Raw genomic sequence first — 14,026 nt, forward strand, 5'->3', positions numbered from 1 at the left:
TACAGTTCTTATAATTTTGTTTGGAACAAGCTATAATTATAGAACCACAGTTCCTTGAAATGTTTCCTTTAAAAAAAACAACATACAAAAAATTCAAAATCCTGTTAATTGATACTCCTTTTTTTAAGTTCATAAGCACCTTCATATGCTTTTGTTTTGTTGAATTGTAAAGGGACTTTTCCTGCAGTTCAGTGTGATCTATTTCTGTCCCTTGGCATGATGTGACATTTGGAGGAGTTTTGTGTAAGTGAAGTAAATTTTTTTCACATGTTCAGTGTGAAGATTATTTCTGGTCTGGTTTTATATATATGACTAGTTGGACCATAGAACATCATTTATTGTTCACTGTATTGGCTGCATTCATTACATTTATACATCCTTTACATTGCATAAGGTATTATTATCACATGAATGACTGTGCATATTCTTATGTGGTCTTTGTATTCAAGATATACTCATAAAAGTTCCACTGCCTTCAAATATGAGTTTCTCTGTTAGTAGACGTTAGTTTCTTTGTTCTCTAAGTGTGATTGGAAAGAAAATATGCAAGAAATGTGTGTGCTTTGTTTGGGAGGTTTGTTAACTTGCTTAAGTACATAGGTTATATGATACAGGATCCTTTCTTTCATGATTATAATTCTGTTAATTGCCTAATGGCATAAATACTCTGCCAGAGAGCAATTTTAATTATGGTTTAGATGTAGGAGTTTTTCCACTTTGGGAACTTCAGAATTATTCCTCCTCTTCATGAATTAAAACTAGGAAGCAGATGATTTGTGTATTGATTTCAATAATAGGCTAACAATCAAAAAAGATTTCTGTTATTTGCCAGAATTTACCTTACAGAGAAGGATTTTCCATATAGGACAGTTTGTTTAATCCACTTATTATTAAAATTTTATTTTAAAAAATATAAGAAATACCATGTTATATCCTGCTAAGATGTAACCTCAAAATGATGCTAAGAAATACATTCAGAACACATTTTAGTGGATATATGTATTCATATTACTCAACCAGTAATATTTGTCTCCCCTGTTACTCCTTCTATAGCTCTACATTTAGATGTTCTCATTAATTTCCTTCTAAACTTCTATTTGACTCAGTCTCGTGAAAGGTCATTACAGTGTTCTCTACTGTCCCCTTGTTATGTACTACAGGGAAATACACCACAGAGACAACTTTTTGTGAGAAGTTATTATAATTGGTTCTGGTAAAGTTTTGTATCAGAAATAGTTCTTCACTAAAGAGTCCTATGATGCTTTTTCTTGATGCCATCTTTGTTCTAACCAATTTGCCAAGTGTAGAGGAGCTGACAATAGAAAAGATGCTTTCACACATTTTCATTGGCAACACACTCCCATGCTGATGTATTATGATACGTGACTTGCATTACAGCATAACTAAACAAAAAGTGATTTTCACATGGCATATACTGAGGTTAATATCGGCTGTAAAGTGATTGAAGATGAGCATCAGAGTACTATCAAAGAAATTTCTTTCAGAAAGGAACAAAGGTAACAAGGAAGGTTTCAAGAACTGTCAAAGATTACAATTATAGTGGGTGTCTGCTATAGTCCAGTTGACCAGGAATAAAAAAAAAAATGGATGAGGCCCTGGTCCTCACAGGGAACTTCATCCACACTGGTGTCTCCTGGAGGGACAACACAGCAGAATATAACCAACAAGAGAGGCTCCTGGAGTGTATTGATGATAACTTCCTCCTCCAAGTGCTTGCAGAGCCAATCAGGAGAGGTAGTCTGCTGGACTTCATACACCAGAAAGGAGGGGCTCATTGAGAATGTGAAGATCAAGGCAGCCTTCAGCCTTGTCTGCAGTGACCAGGTGGAGTTCAAGACCCTGACGACACAGAGGAGATGAGAAGAAATCTCACAGCAGTTGCCTTCAGGAGAGCTGACCTTGGCCTCTTCAAAGATCTTCTTAGAAGAGTGCCATGGATAAGGCCCTGGAGTGAAGAGGATCCAGGAAAGCAGTTTAACATTTATGAATCACCTCCTCTCTACACAAGAGAGTTCCACCCCAGCAAATTTGAAGGCCAGCAAAAATTACAGAAGCCTTGTGTGGATGAACAAAGAGCTGCCAGCCAAACCTAAACACTAAAAAAGAGGCCTTCAAAGGGTGGAAACAAGGACAGGTAGCCTGAGAGGAATACAGAAACGTTGACTGAGCATTCAAGAGTGAAGTTAGGAAAGCCAAAGCCCAAATGGAATTTTATTTGTCCAAGGATGTCAAAGACAATAGGAAGAGCTACTATAAGTACATTATTGACAGAAAGACCAGGGGAAATTTGGAACCCATTGTCAACAAGACAGGACATGATGACACAGGACATGGTAAAGGAGGAGGTCTTGAATGCCTTTTTGCCTCAGCCTTTACTAGCAAAACCAACCTTCAGGAATCCCAGTCCTGGAGACAAAGGGCAAAGGGTAGAGCAAGGAAGATGTGCCCTTGGTGGAAGAGGATCAGGTCAGGGAATATTTATGCAAACTGGGCGTAAATAAGTGCAGGGTGCCTGATGGGATAGATGGATACACCCACATATGCTGAGGGAGCTGTAAGATGTCATTGTGAGGCCACTCAAGATAGCCTTTGATCAGTCATGGCATCTGGGAGAAGTACCCAAAGACAGAAGAATGCAAATGTCACTCCCATATTCAAGAAGGGCAAGAAGGTGAACCAGGGAACTACAGGCTGATAAGATTCATTGTGTTCGCTGGAAACAAGATGGAGCAGCTAATCCTGGACACCATGTCCAGGCATATTAGGGATGGGGAAATCATCAGGAGTAGTCAGCATGACTTCACCAAGGGCAAATCATGCTTGACCAACCTGGTAAACTTCTTGTTGTCTATCTGGATTTCACTAAAGCCTTTGACAGTGTCTCTCATAAGATCCTTTTAGAGAAAGCACAGCTTACCAAGAGAGATGGCGGAGTTTTCCAACATAAGATTTATTCAAAAGCCATCTGAATGTGACCCTGGGCAGTCAGCTCTAGGTGGCCCTGTGTGCACAGGGAGGTTGGACCAGATGATATCCAGAGGCCTTTTCTACCTCAGTCCTTGTGTGATTCTGTGATTCTGTGATAGTGATTAACTCTTAAAAGAGAAGAACTAGCTCTAACTTGTCCTGGGTTAATTTCTATAATACCCAAAAATGCGACTGTTTTGAAATCTCTACCTCCACTAGAAATTTTTTTTTTGTGCAATTCTGAGGTAGGAACAGTCATAGATGAAAAATCAATGTAGCCAACCATAATGTTGTCGATCAGGGGTTTGCAAAAGCACGTCAGGTACAGTTTCTCCTTGTCAGGAGCCACCTTTTTCACCTACTCTAAAATAATGCCTGCATGTTTTTTACCTCATTTGTAGCATTATAAAACTTACAATATATATTCTCATGCCAAGAAAATAACTGTTTGACCAATTTGTATCAAAGTGATTAATTAAAATCAAGAATAGGTCTAAAGCATCTTACTGATTGCATTTTGTGTAAGTACTCTGTACATGTTAGCTCAATCCAGGTATTCTTGTGGCTACTAAAAAAAGAGAAAAGTTTCATTGTTTCACAATTCCTGTAAAGTCTATGGAGGAAATAAATAATACACCAATTCTTATTTTAGCTAAGGCTGACTAGATTTTAAGTGAAGAAATGTTGATCTTTTTAACACTAAAATTTCTTGTAATTAGATTAATTGTCATTATCTATAACAACTAATTAATCAGAATAACATTCAGCATTAGCACTGAAATGATTGCAGACTAGCAAAGGAGAAAATTAAGTTCAGAGTTTTTCTACAAAATAAAGATATCTATTTTGTTCACTTGCCGTCACAGATAGCTGTGATTAAATTTTAATTTGATGTCAAATTAAGAACTCGGTTGCATTACACTGACTTCCAAAGTACAGCTCTATTGGAAATGGGAAACAGGAGTTTCCCATTTAAATGAACAGAAGATTTGTTCTTTCAAAGGCAGGTTCAGCTCAGTTCACATCCAAAAAATGAATCTCAGTAGTAGCCAAGGAAATTTCATGGTGACTAGCTAAAGAACTATACAACAAAGTGATTTTGAATATTGGTACTCTATTTTTAATTGTGTACATTGTGTCTTCTACATTTTTAGCTGCTAACTCTTAAGAACATTTCATACCAAATTGTCTTCAGCCACCTGTGTTAAAGTCATAGCATCACAACAGCACACAAACATTCCTCACTTTGGTGTAAAGACAGCATGTGAATACAAAATTATGGCTGGCTTTGCATGTAGTCCTGCTAATTTTGGCATTGTACTAGTCTGGGAAGGCACAAATATCCAGCTACAGAGTCAGGGCATAAGTGAATATCTCAGATAGGCAAAATGTGCAGTACATGTCTTCACCCTTTAGTAAGTACTATAAAGGAGAAATGCTATATATACACAGTAGAGATTGTGTAAGTGTCGATAGCTCCCAGTACACTGTAGAGTACAAAACCAGTAGAAAAGTTTTAGGAAGCATTGTTTGAAAACAATATCTTTCTCGTGGACAAAAACCCTGACCTCTCCTACTTTGAGTCTCCTGCTCATGTTATCCACTGGATCATCACTTCTGTAAAGCTGCCATCGAATTGGAAAATTACTTCTGCCATTCAATCACTGCACAGCATTTTTACTCAGTGTCAGCTCAGCTAATCCTATTCTATTAATGGGTCTAATAGACAAGTTCTGTTGAAAGGATGATTGGACAGGGATTTGATTTCTTCTGATAGTAACTGGGGCCTGATTTTGCTGCCTCTTGGACAGACATAATTGACTACACAAAGCACACAGCAAGAAGGAAATATTGAGCCAGTTTCTACTCTCATGTACATCAAAACAAGCATTAGTAATTCTGAAAAATCTTTATTCCTCATTTTGCAATAGTTTCCTAAAGAAGTTGTTGAAATAAGTTATGAGTTTGTCAAATTAATTTCAAAACAAGTATTCTTAAAATAGAAATACTCATGTCACCCCATATCACTTTCATTGAACATAATCTGTACTTGAAATTACTCTCTGCCAGCCAGAAGAGTTAATTCTGTATGAAAGGTCTTGATAGGAGTAGCCTGAAAATATGTTCTCATGTCATGTACCCAACAGGGCTAAATTGAAGAAAATCCAAAGGAAATGCTTGGAAAAAAAAGCCAGGCCATGCAAAGTGGACCGTATACAGTCCTATGAGTCTATCCATTCTCCATGATAGGAAAGAAGACCCCTACTGATTACAAGGAAGAGGTCCAAAAGCACAAATCAAAGTAAAATGTGCAATTCCCCAAGATTTTCAATGGAAATTGAATGTTTCAAAGCAGCAGTTCTTAAAGAATATCTGATTATTGAATAAAATATATATTGTACTTTGTTTCCTACTCATACATAGAAATTAAAACACTGTGGAGAGAAAGTGCTTATTGACTGGCCCTCACTTATGCAAATGAGTTATTTCTCCTTTCATTATCTCTATTATTAACATTACTAAATTCAATTATTAAAAAAACTTTGATTCCTGGTTGTCATTACTGCAGCCATGACACATATGCAAGAATGCTTACCCCAGTGACTGATGCAAGTTTCTTTAAAGCATTGACATACTGCAAACAGGTTGTAAGTTTAGTAAATATGAGAATAGCAAGACCCATTTTGGAGAAGAAGAATTAAATTTATTGAGGTGGCAAAATAAGGCCAAAGTTAAATTGCTTGGGATTGTAATTTAATTAAAAAGCAGTCATTTGCATATCTACATCATGATCTCTCCCATGAGTCAGTCCAGGTTTATTTTGAAGTACGGAAAGGATTACTAAAAGAAGAGGACAAATAACTTTCAAAAAATGCTAGTTACAGAAAGCAATTGAGAAAAAGGAGATATAGATATAAAAAATGTGCCTATTTGTTAACTACTGTGGCTCCAAAAAGCAGAAGCCTATTCAGATGTACAGTATCTAAAAATATGTAATACTAAAATCATCAAATATTAATAACATTAAGCAAAAGCAATGTTGAGTGAGTTCATGTTTGATACTTGTGATGATAAGCTATAGAAAAGTGATAAATCTGCATAGTAATGAAACAGCATCAAAAATTTTGCCTCAGAAAGAGTAGTCATTTAATTATATCTTGATTTTGATTTCTGTTTCTCATCTGCAGATAATTGGAGAGGGTATTAAAACATATAACAAGATGTAGAAGTAAATTGGGGGGAGGGGTATTTTCCTACTGGGAACAATAGGGGAAATAGGTATTTGTCTGAGTGATTTTTTTTTTCACCCATTTTATTTAAATTCTTCATGGGAAATATTGCTTAGTGAGCTGCATGTATAAATTATGCAGAGATTGGTCCTGAGAAAACAGTTTTTTGAACATTCCTCATTTAGCAGGGTGTCAAAGTATTTGCTGCTGTTTATACTTGTCTTCTGTTTTCATTTAACTAGAGTAAATTCATACATTCATACAAGTTATGGCCAGAATTTACAGATATGAAAATACTAACCAGATCTCCTAAATGGCAAAAAGCATAATTTCTTCCAGTGATACCTACAATGCAGCCCAAAAACAATAACTGATATACGATTTCTGTTAGGGAAAGACTCTGCCTTAAGATTTCAGGGAAGAATTTCCTAGAATTTCCAGTGTTTATTTTATCTTTATTGAAATTTTTCATCTGCTTTTCCGTCTGACTCTTGATCCTGATATCTATCTGGTTGAAAGGACTTCCAACTGTCAAGAACCTTTCTCCCAATAATGATAGTTACAGTCTGGGTTCAAGACACCTCTTAATCTCATTTTGGATATATTCAACAGATTGAGCATCTTAGGGCTTTCTTTGTATGACATGGTGTCTGAGTTTTCTTAAGTTTTTCTTAACATGAATCACTGTGGGGAAAGCTTTTTTTTTTGAAACCTCTCTCATTTTTTACTTCCTTTTAAATATATGAGTATTGGAACTAAACACAATAATGATTTTAGTTATGTCAGAAAAAGTAATGCCATTTTCTATTTCTGTTCATTATTTCTTTGCCTGAGCATTAAAAACTTGCCCTGCCCCTCCTACTTGCTGCTTCACACTAGGAGCTCATCTACAGTAGCTTAACTAAAATGATCTTATTTTTATTTCATTCTCAAAGCACTTGGGATACATAGCACTGTCCAGAAAAGGTGGCCTCAACTAGAATAAATCCATGGAGGTTTGTAGAATTTACAGAAGTGTACTGCACTTGGGCTGATGGCTTTGTCTTCTAAAAATTTTGGCAAAACCATCTAATTTTGCCCTAATGATTCTTCTCATTTGCCAGAAAGCCTTGTCCTTATTTTCAGTCAAGACAGGTCATTTGTGTTCCTGACAGTATCTCACCTTTCTCCCAAGTCTTGAACAGGGCATTCCAGAAAAGAAGAGATCTGCACAGAGATGTAGGTAGAAAATGAAGCTAGAATAGAACCAAATTCTTGTTACTGAAATTTCTCCCTTCCACAGGAAAAAAAAAAAATCAATAAAGTCCCTGTCATATTTCTACCCACTGCACTGGAAAGTCCTCTGAATGGGTCTATCCAAAGTTTTGTGGAGACTGGGAGAGGCCCTACATTGACTTGAGACCGAATGGAGCCATGTGGAAATGTAGGAATCCTAGATTCTGGTAGATTTGCAGATTTTTTGTATGAATCCCAAATTTTGTTACATGAAGCCCAGCTGTAGGAAATGCTGTTTCCATATTTACCTAGTATTCAAGAAGGCTGCTACAAAATCAGTTCTGTACTAGTTGTCTATATAATATATGTCTAATTATTCATAATTACAACCAATAATTACAATTAATACGTACAGTGGTTTTCAAAAGTACAGATCTAAAAAATGCAAATAAATCCTAATGGGATTTGAAAGATACACAGCACTTGAGAAGATCAATGGTAATAACCACAGATATTCAATTTATTGCTTTAGTTCATCATTGTTGACAATATGGCTGTTCGTGCCTTATAACATATTTTATAACATACTTCATGTTTTCATATCCTTTCCAAATATTTTGTTTTGAACCATGTTAATAAAACAAATTTACCTAACAATTTGAGAAACTGATGGGACAGGCTAAATTACCTTATCCAAGAGATGCAGGGTGCAGTCTCAGAGAAAGCTGCCCCTTGAAATGACAGTACCAAGTACAGTGGTTTTTAAGCAGATATATTGATATAGAAGTATAACTGTGCATTATTCTTTGTGTCCTAAAGTTCTAGCCATCATTTTTGTTGCAAGACACCTTCATAATACAGCTTTATTTCAGTCTACTTCTTCACTAGTCATACTTCTGAATATCTTTTGAAATTTCATGAACTGTATCTATGGTTTATTATATCCTTCATGGTGGAATGTGATTTGAACTATAATTTTTTAAATAACCCCGCAAACCTATAGAAGTGCCTCTTCTAATATGCTATTTCTTATTATGTTATTTCTATTTTTTTAACTTCAAAATACTAGTGTATTGTTTCTTCTGTTTGTCATGAAAATACAGTTCTTATATAATTGTCAGGACAAATATTGTGTTCTGTGTGGTTAAGGTGTAAATATTCTAACAGATGAAAAAATGTAATAGCAGAAATAACTACTAAACATATAAACAGCCAGTTATCTTTTTTAAAAAAAACAGGGTTTCCATGAAGAATTGCCAAATAATAAAATGATTCTTGAATTATTAAAAAGATACTGTAAAAACTTAGTCCCGTTTTTATATGTCACTGAATCATAGTGATATGCTAAAATAATTAGAATTGGTTGGGCTTTTGCTGCAAAAAAACATGGAGCAGATTCTGCTCTCAGCTCAACAGGGACAGGCTGAGACAATTCATCTGAAGATAATATGCCAGATTCACAGCCTGTGTAAGTTGTATAGTTCTACTGATTTCATTTGTGTCACCCCAGATTTAAATCAATTCAATATTTGGCTCAATATACACAGTCAACAGATTACACCAGTAGAGAGCAGACTTTGGCCAAAGGAATTAGGTTGTAAACACAGAAAGTAGCAGTGCAATTTCCTTTTGTTGTTGATGGGCATAGGGGAAGGTCTAGGAAATAAGCTTTTGCAGTGGATGAAAACCTGTCCAGCTCAAGAGAGCAGCTTGGTGTAATGTAAAAGTAGAGGACTCTTGTAGTGGGCTGAACCTGGCCAGATACCAGGTACCCACTGAAGCCTCTCTATCACTCTCCCTCTGCAACTGGGCAGAGGAGAGAAATTAAAAAAAAAAAAACAGCTAAGGATTCATGAGTAGAGATAAGAGCTGGGGGAGGTCACTTACTGATTACCTTCATGGGCAAAACAGACTCAAACTGGGGATATTGATTAAATTTATTACTAACAGGGTAAGAGCCAAAGAGTGAGAAATAAAAAAGTCTGAAAAACACCTTCCCCGCACCCCTCCTTCCTTCAGTGTCCTCCCTCCTCCTCCCCAGTGGTGCAGGGGAACAGGAATGGGGGTTACAGTCAGTTGTTTCTGCCACTGCTCAGGGAGAGGTGTCCTTCCCCTGCTCCTGTGGGGTCGCACCTATGGGAGACAGTCCGTGATGGACCTCTCCAGCCTGAGTCCATCCCTTGGGCAACAGTTCTTTCCAATATTCTGTCCTGTGGGTCATTCCTCCAGGGGGTTCAGTCCTTCACAAATGAGCTGTACTGGCACAGGGGCCACAAGACCTACTTGGGAAAAGCCTGCTGCAGTGTGGGTTTCCCTCTCCACGGGCTGCAGGTCTCTGGCAGGACATGCTACATCTTGGGTCTCCCACAGGGTCACAACCTCCTTCATACATCCACCTGCTCCAGCATGGGCTCCTCCACGGGCTGCAGGGGGGTCTCTGCACCCCGATGGTCCTCCATGAGCTGCAGGGGCATAGCAGCTCCACCATGGTCTGCACCACGGGCTGCAGGGCCTCGGCTCCGGCACCTGGAGCACCTCCTGACCCTCCTTCTGCACTGATCTTGGTGTCTACGTTGTTATTCTCATGTTCTCACTCTGCTCTTTCCTGGCTGGAATTTCTTCTGTGCCACATTTTCTGTTCCTAAATATGTTATCACAGAGGCATTACTATTACTCCTGATTGGCTCGGCATTGGCAGGCAGTCCAGCTGGCCTTGGCTCCATGGGGCAGGGGATGCTTCTAGCAGCTTCTAACAGAAGCCACCCCTGTCGCCCCTCCCCACCCCCCTCGCTACCAAAACCCAGACACAGAAACTCACTACTTGAACCCAGAGTGCCGAAGAGAAAGTTACATGTCTGGCAATTGTCCCTAGTGCTTGTGGAGGCTCTCAGACCATCCTGCTCCTCTTCTGCTGCACTGACAGTTCCTTTTGTCCTGTACCCGGGCTATGTGTTGGTGAAAGTCTGCTGGTGCAGAACAGGTGAAGAATCTTTCTGTGCCACTGCCTACAGCATTAGGAGATGCCATTTTGGGTTTGGTTCCACAGATGTCAACAGAGATACCCAGTAGGCAATAAGGACCCTCAGAGTGGATGGATGTAAATGTGGGTAAATTCAGACTATGAGTGGATGAACAGTGATAGAAAAGTGCAATACAGCTCTACTCTTCTTCAGGTATATAAATTTTACACCAGTGTAACTCTAATGACATAAATACAGTTACTCCTGATTTAAATGAGGAAAATTTTGTTTGCTCTGAACTGCAACTACTTTGTATACATGGCTTTCAAAGAGTTTCCCTTTTCCTTCCTTTTTCTTTTTTTTTTTTATTTTTTCCCATTTTTTTGAAGAGAGGCTGCAGTAAGCAAAATGAATAAAAAGCAAGGTTAGAATTTGGGTCTTCTGGCTTCTTGGTTCCTGCTGAGAAGAATAGGCCATGCCAAGAAAATGGGAATCAGGAAAGGCAAGCAAAGTGTTAGTGATATGGAAATATATCTGCCATCACAAAAGAACCACTTTAATTAAAGAAAATTGCTCAACACTAATCTATCGTAAAAACCTTGTAAAGTACCACAAAGAAGCTGAACTAATTTTTTTCTTAGATTGCAAAACTGTTTAAGATGGTTTAACTTACCATGACAAAAACACGTTGAGGAATGAATTTTCGTTGCTGTTTACTGATGCATAGGGGCTTGGCTATTTTATTCACAGAGTAGGAATTCAACTCTTTCAATTTTATTGAATTGGCAATGTTTTGACAGCTTAACTTACTGTAACTTTAGAGTTTAATCAGTCAGACATTTAGGGAAAGCTGTTTAGCTAGCATAAATCTTTCTGGTGAAAGTCATCGTAAGAACCATCCCTAAGAACAGGGCTCGTGATAAAAGAAAAAATAAGTTAAGCACTGAAACCAGATGAGTTTAACCATCTGACACTGCCTGTGATGTCATTTTCAGAGCTCTTTTCTTTAACTTTGACATCATGAGGAACCAAACTGGCCTTTTAACAAGTTCATGTGCTAGTTTTAAAAAAATCATGTTAAGCTGAACATGGCACCCAAAACAATGCCGTGGTGGTGTTGGTATAGCAATATACCAACACTGTGATAACCAGGATTAGATGAAAGAGCCTGAAGTTATATTACAATTGAAATAAATAATTTATTTTTTATTGAGTTTGGGGTTTTTTGGACTTAGAGAAAGGAAATTACCATATGCAGTTAAAGGTAGAAGGCTATTCCAGAAAAACTGAGCTAAAAGTAGCTCTTTCTGATAGCCCAAATATCACTGGAATTTACACTGCATGTAGAATATAATATCTTTATCTTGTGAAACTGTGTGTTTTTCATTTTTTTGGTGAATTTTATTCAATTTATTATTCTGGAGGTACCTACTCAGAACAGGCATACCACTTTGATATTTTATTTTTTGCAGTCTCTTACTTTCCTAAATGCATGAAGCAGGATGCATCCTTTGCACTTTCATAACTAAACTTTCAGGCAGTGAGATTTTAGAAGTTTAAATTTAGAGTGTGTAAAGGGAAAAGGTGACTTATAATATCATAAACTGAATAACTTTATGTGCTCTGACCTATGAGTATTAAAAATAAAAACTGAGAAACTTAAACCATTAGTATTCATCATTTACAGCAGTTGCTTTTTTAAAGTTATGAATTTTTCAAATTGTTTATTGGGGCACTGTTTATTATGATGCCATTTTTCAGTGCTTTCTGGCATTAACTTATAAAGGCTTTTCACTATGATAAGTGACACATTCTGGGAGGAAATGACTATGCTTAAGAAATATCAGTTAAGAAATATTGGCCCAGTTCTGTGTAACTTGTTTTATTTATTTATTGGTTAACAATATATCAAAATTAGTTTAGTTTCATGGTCATGAAATGACCTGTAATGACAGAATTGGGCTTCAATTTGCAATGGCTTCTGCTTTCTCCCTAAGAAATGTTGGTGGAGATGGAACAAACTGCAGGAAGAGATCTGCCAAGCAGTCAGACTGCTGTGTTGTCACCCTCCTCCATTTCTTTGTTGGTTCTACACAGTCCATCTCCTTGACTTGTGTGTTGTTTTTCCTTTGTTATTTTACCTTTTCCATTTTCTCTCTCCCCTGAGATATCTTTGTACTCTCTCCTAGCCTTTCCTTGGTCAGAATCACGGTGGGCAACAGAAACATTCTGCCTCAAAATCACCTACCCAGTGGAGGAGCTGAGGACTAGACACTAGCATGAGTATTAGGACACTGAGCCTGTTTCTCAACTTTAAATTCTGTCCACTTCATTAGCTGAGGCTCAGTTCCTAGTCCTCTCTTGCTTGGTAGGCTTTGGAGGAACCTTATTTTCCTTGTCCCATATTAATGTTGAGTTGGGGATAAACCACCAAATTATTGCTTGTTGGTAGCAGCCTTTTCAGGGACAGAACCCATACCTGGGACTGCTGTGGCCTTTGCTTGCTGTGCCAGGCAGGGAATTTGTTGATTTTTTTTTTTTAAGGCAAATGACAAATTGCTGACAAATGCTGTGGAACATGATTCTATAACTCTGAGGTATTGCACCCAGTTTAAATGCCAGTTTCTTCATGCTGGATTTGGAGATTTAACCCAATGACCAGAGTGAGTGCCTCAGTAATGGCACTGCAGGATCAGATGCCCTGCCTGTGGTAACATCTTCACAGCATATTCAAAAATGTAACTTATCTGAAGTTTAAAGTCATGTATTTCATACAGGTTGTTAAGGAAAATTCAGAATAGGAAAGTAGAACCGAATTAACTTAGAATTCCTATCACAAATGACTGGTGGCTTTAAAACGTATAGTTATAAAAGTCTTACAAGAAGATCCTCTGGTTAGTGAGTAATAACAATAATTACAGGTACAAAGAGCTGCAGTAAATCCTGTACAATTTTTGCACTTTGGAAAGAATATTGTTTTATTTCATATCACATAAAATTTGTTAAATACATGAGACACTGCTTCCCTGGTGCTTTTGTTTTTCCCTCTGGATTGTAGCAATGGAGCACTTGCATGTTGTGTTTGATGCCTTGCATGATGAAGACATGCAATGGCAAGTTCCAGTCTGCATGCTGCTTAATGAATGTTTTCCTTTTCTCTCCTTCCCTGTTATGTGCTTACAGAAGACAACTATGTGGAAGGTGGGTGCTTTCTACCTTATTTTCCTAAGCTCTTGTTTTCCCCTTCTGTTTAGTGACTTTTTTCCCTTCTGCTTAATGTTATAAAAGTACACATTCATTCAGTACGGTAAGTTGCATTTTTTACCCATAAAGGTTTATTAAGTAAGTGTGATTTCTTTTTCCATACAGAACACAAGCAAAGCTCCAGTTTAATCTTGGTCTTATTGGTGTAATTCCAGAATATCCCCACTGTAACAATGGGATTTGCACTCATATGAGTAATATCAGAATCTTCAAAATCTTGCAGGAGATTTGCAGAAGCACTGATTTCTTCTAATGTTCTGTATGAAAAACACTTCAAGAAACTATTTGTCTCATTAGTGTGGAGCATAAATCCTCCCGATAAGAAAGTAATGCATGTTAAATACCTATATTTTAATTGCTTAGGAAAAT

At 37.4% G+C, this 14,026-nt stretch overlaps 1 protein-coding gene across 1 annotated transcript in view; it reads left to right on the top strand.

The window, feature by feature from the left end:
* LOC114061731 (neurexin-1-like) overlaps positions 1-14,026 on the top strand; it is a 235,235-nt gene that overhangs the window by 59,581 nt on the left and 161,628 nt on the right. Inside the window, exon 2 of the mRNA XM_027892481.1 lies at positions 13,577-13,594. Coding sequence (XP_027748282.1) covers positions 13,577-13,594 — 18 coding nt within the window. The remainder of the gene's footprint in view (positions 1-13,576; positions 13,595-14,026) is intronic.

Source organism: Empidonax traillii, unplaced genomic scaffold, assembly GCF_003031625.1.
Source record: "Empidonax traillii isolate 1590-97213 ecotype Southwest subspecies unplaced genomic scaffold, ASM303162v1 scaffold354:size1052128, whole genome shotgun sequence".
Lineage (NCBI taxonomy): Eukaryota > Metazoa > Chordata > Aves > Passeriformes > Tyrannidae > Empidonax > Empidonax traillii.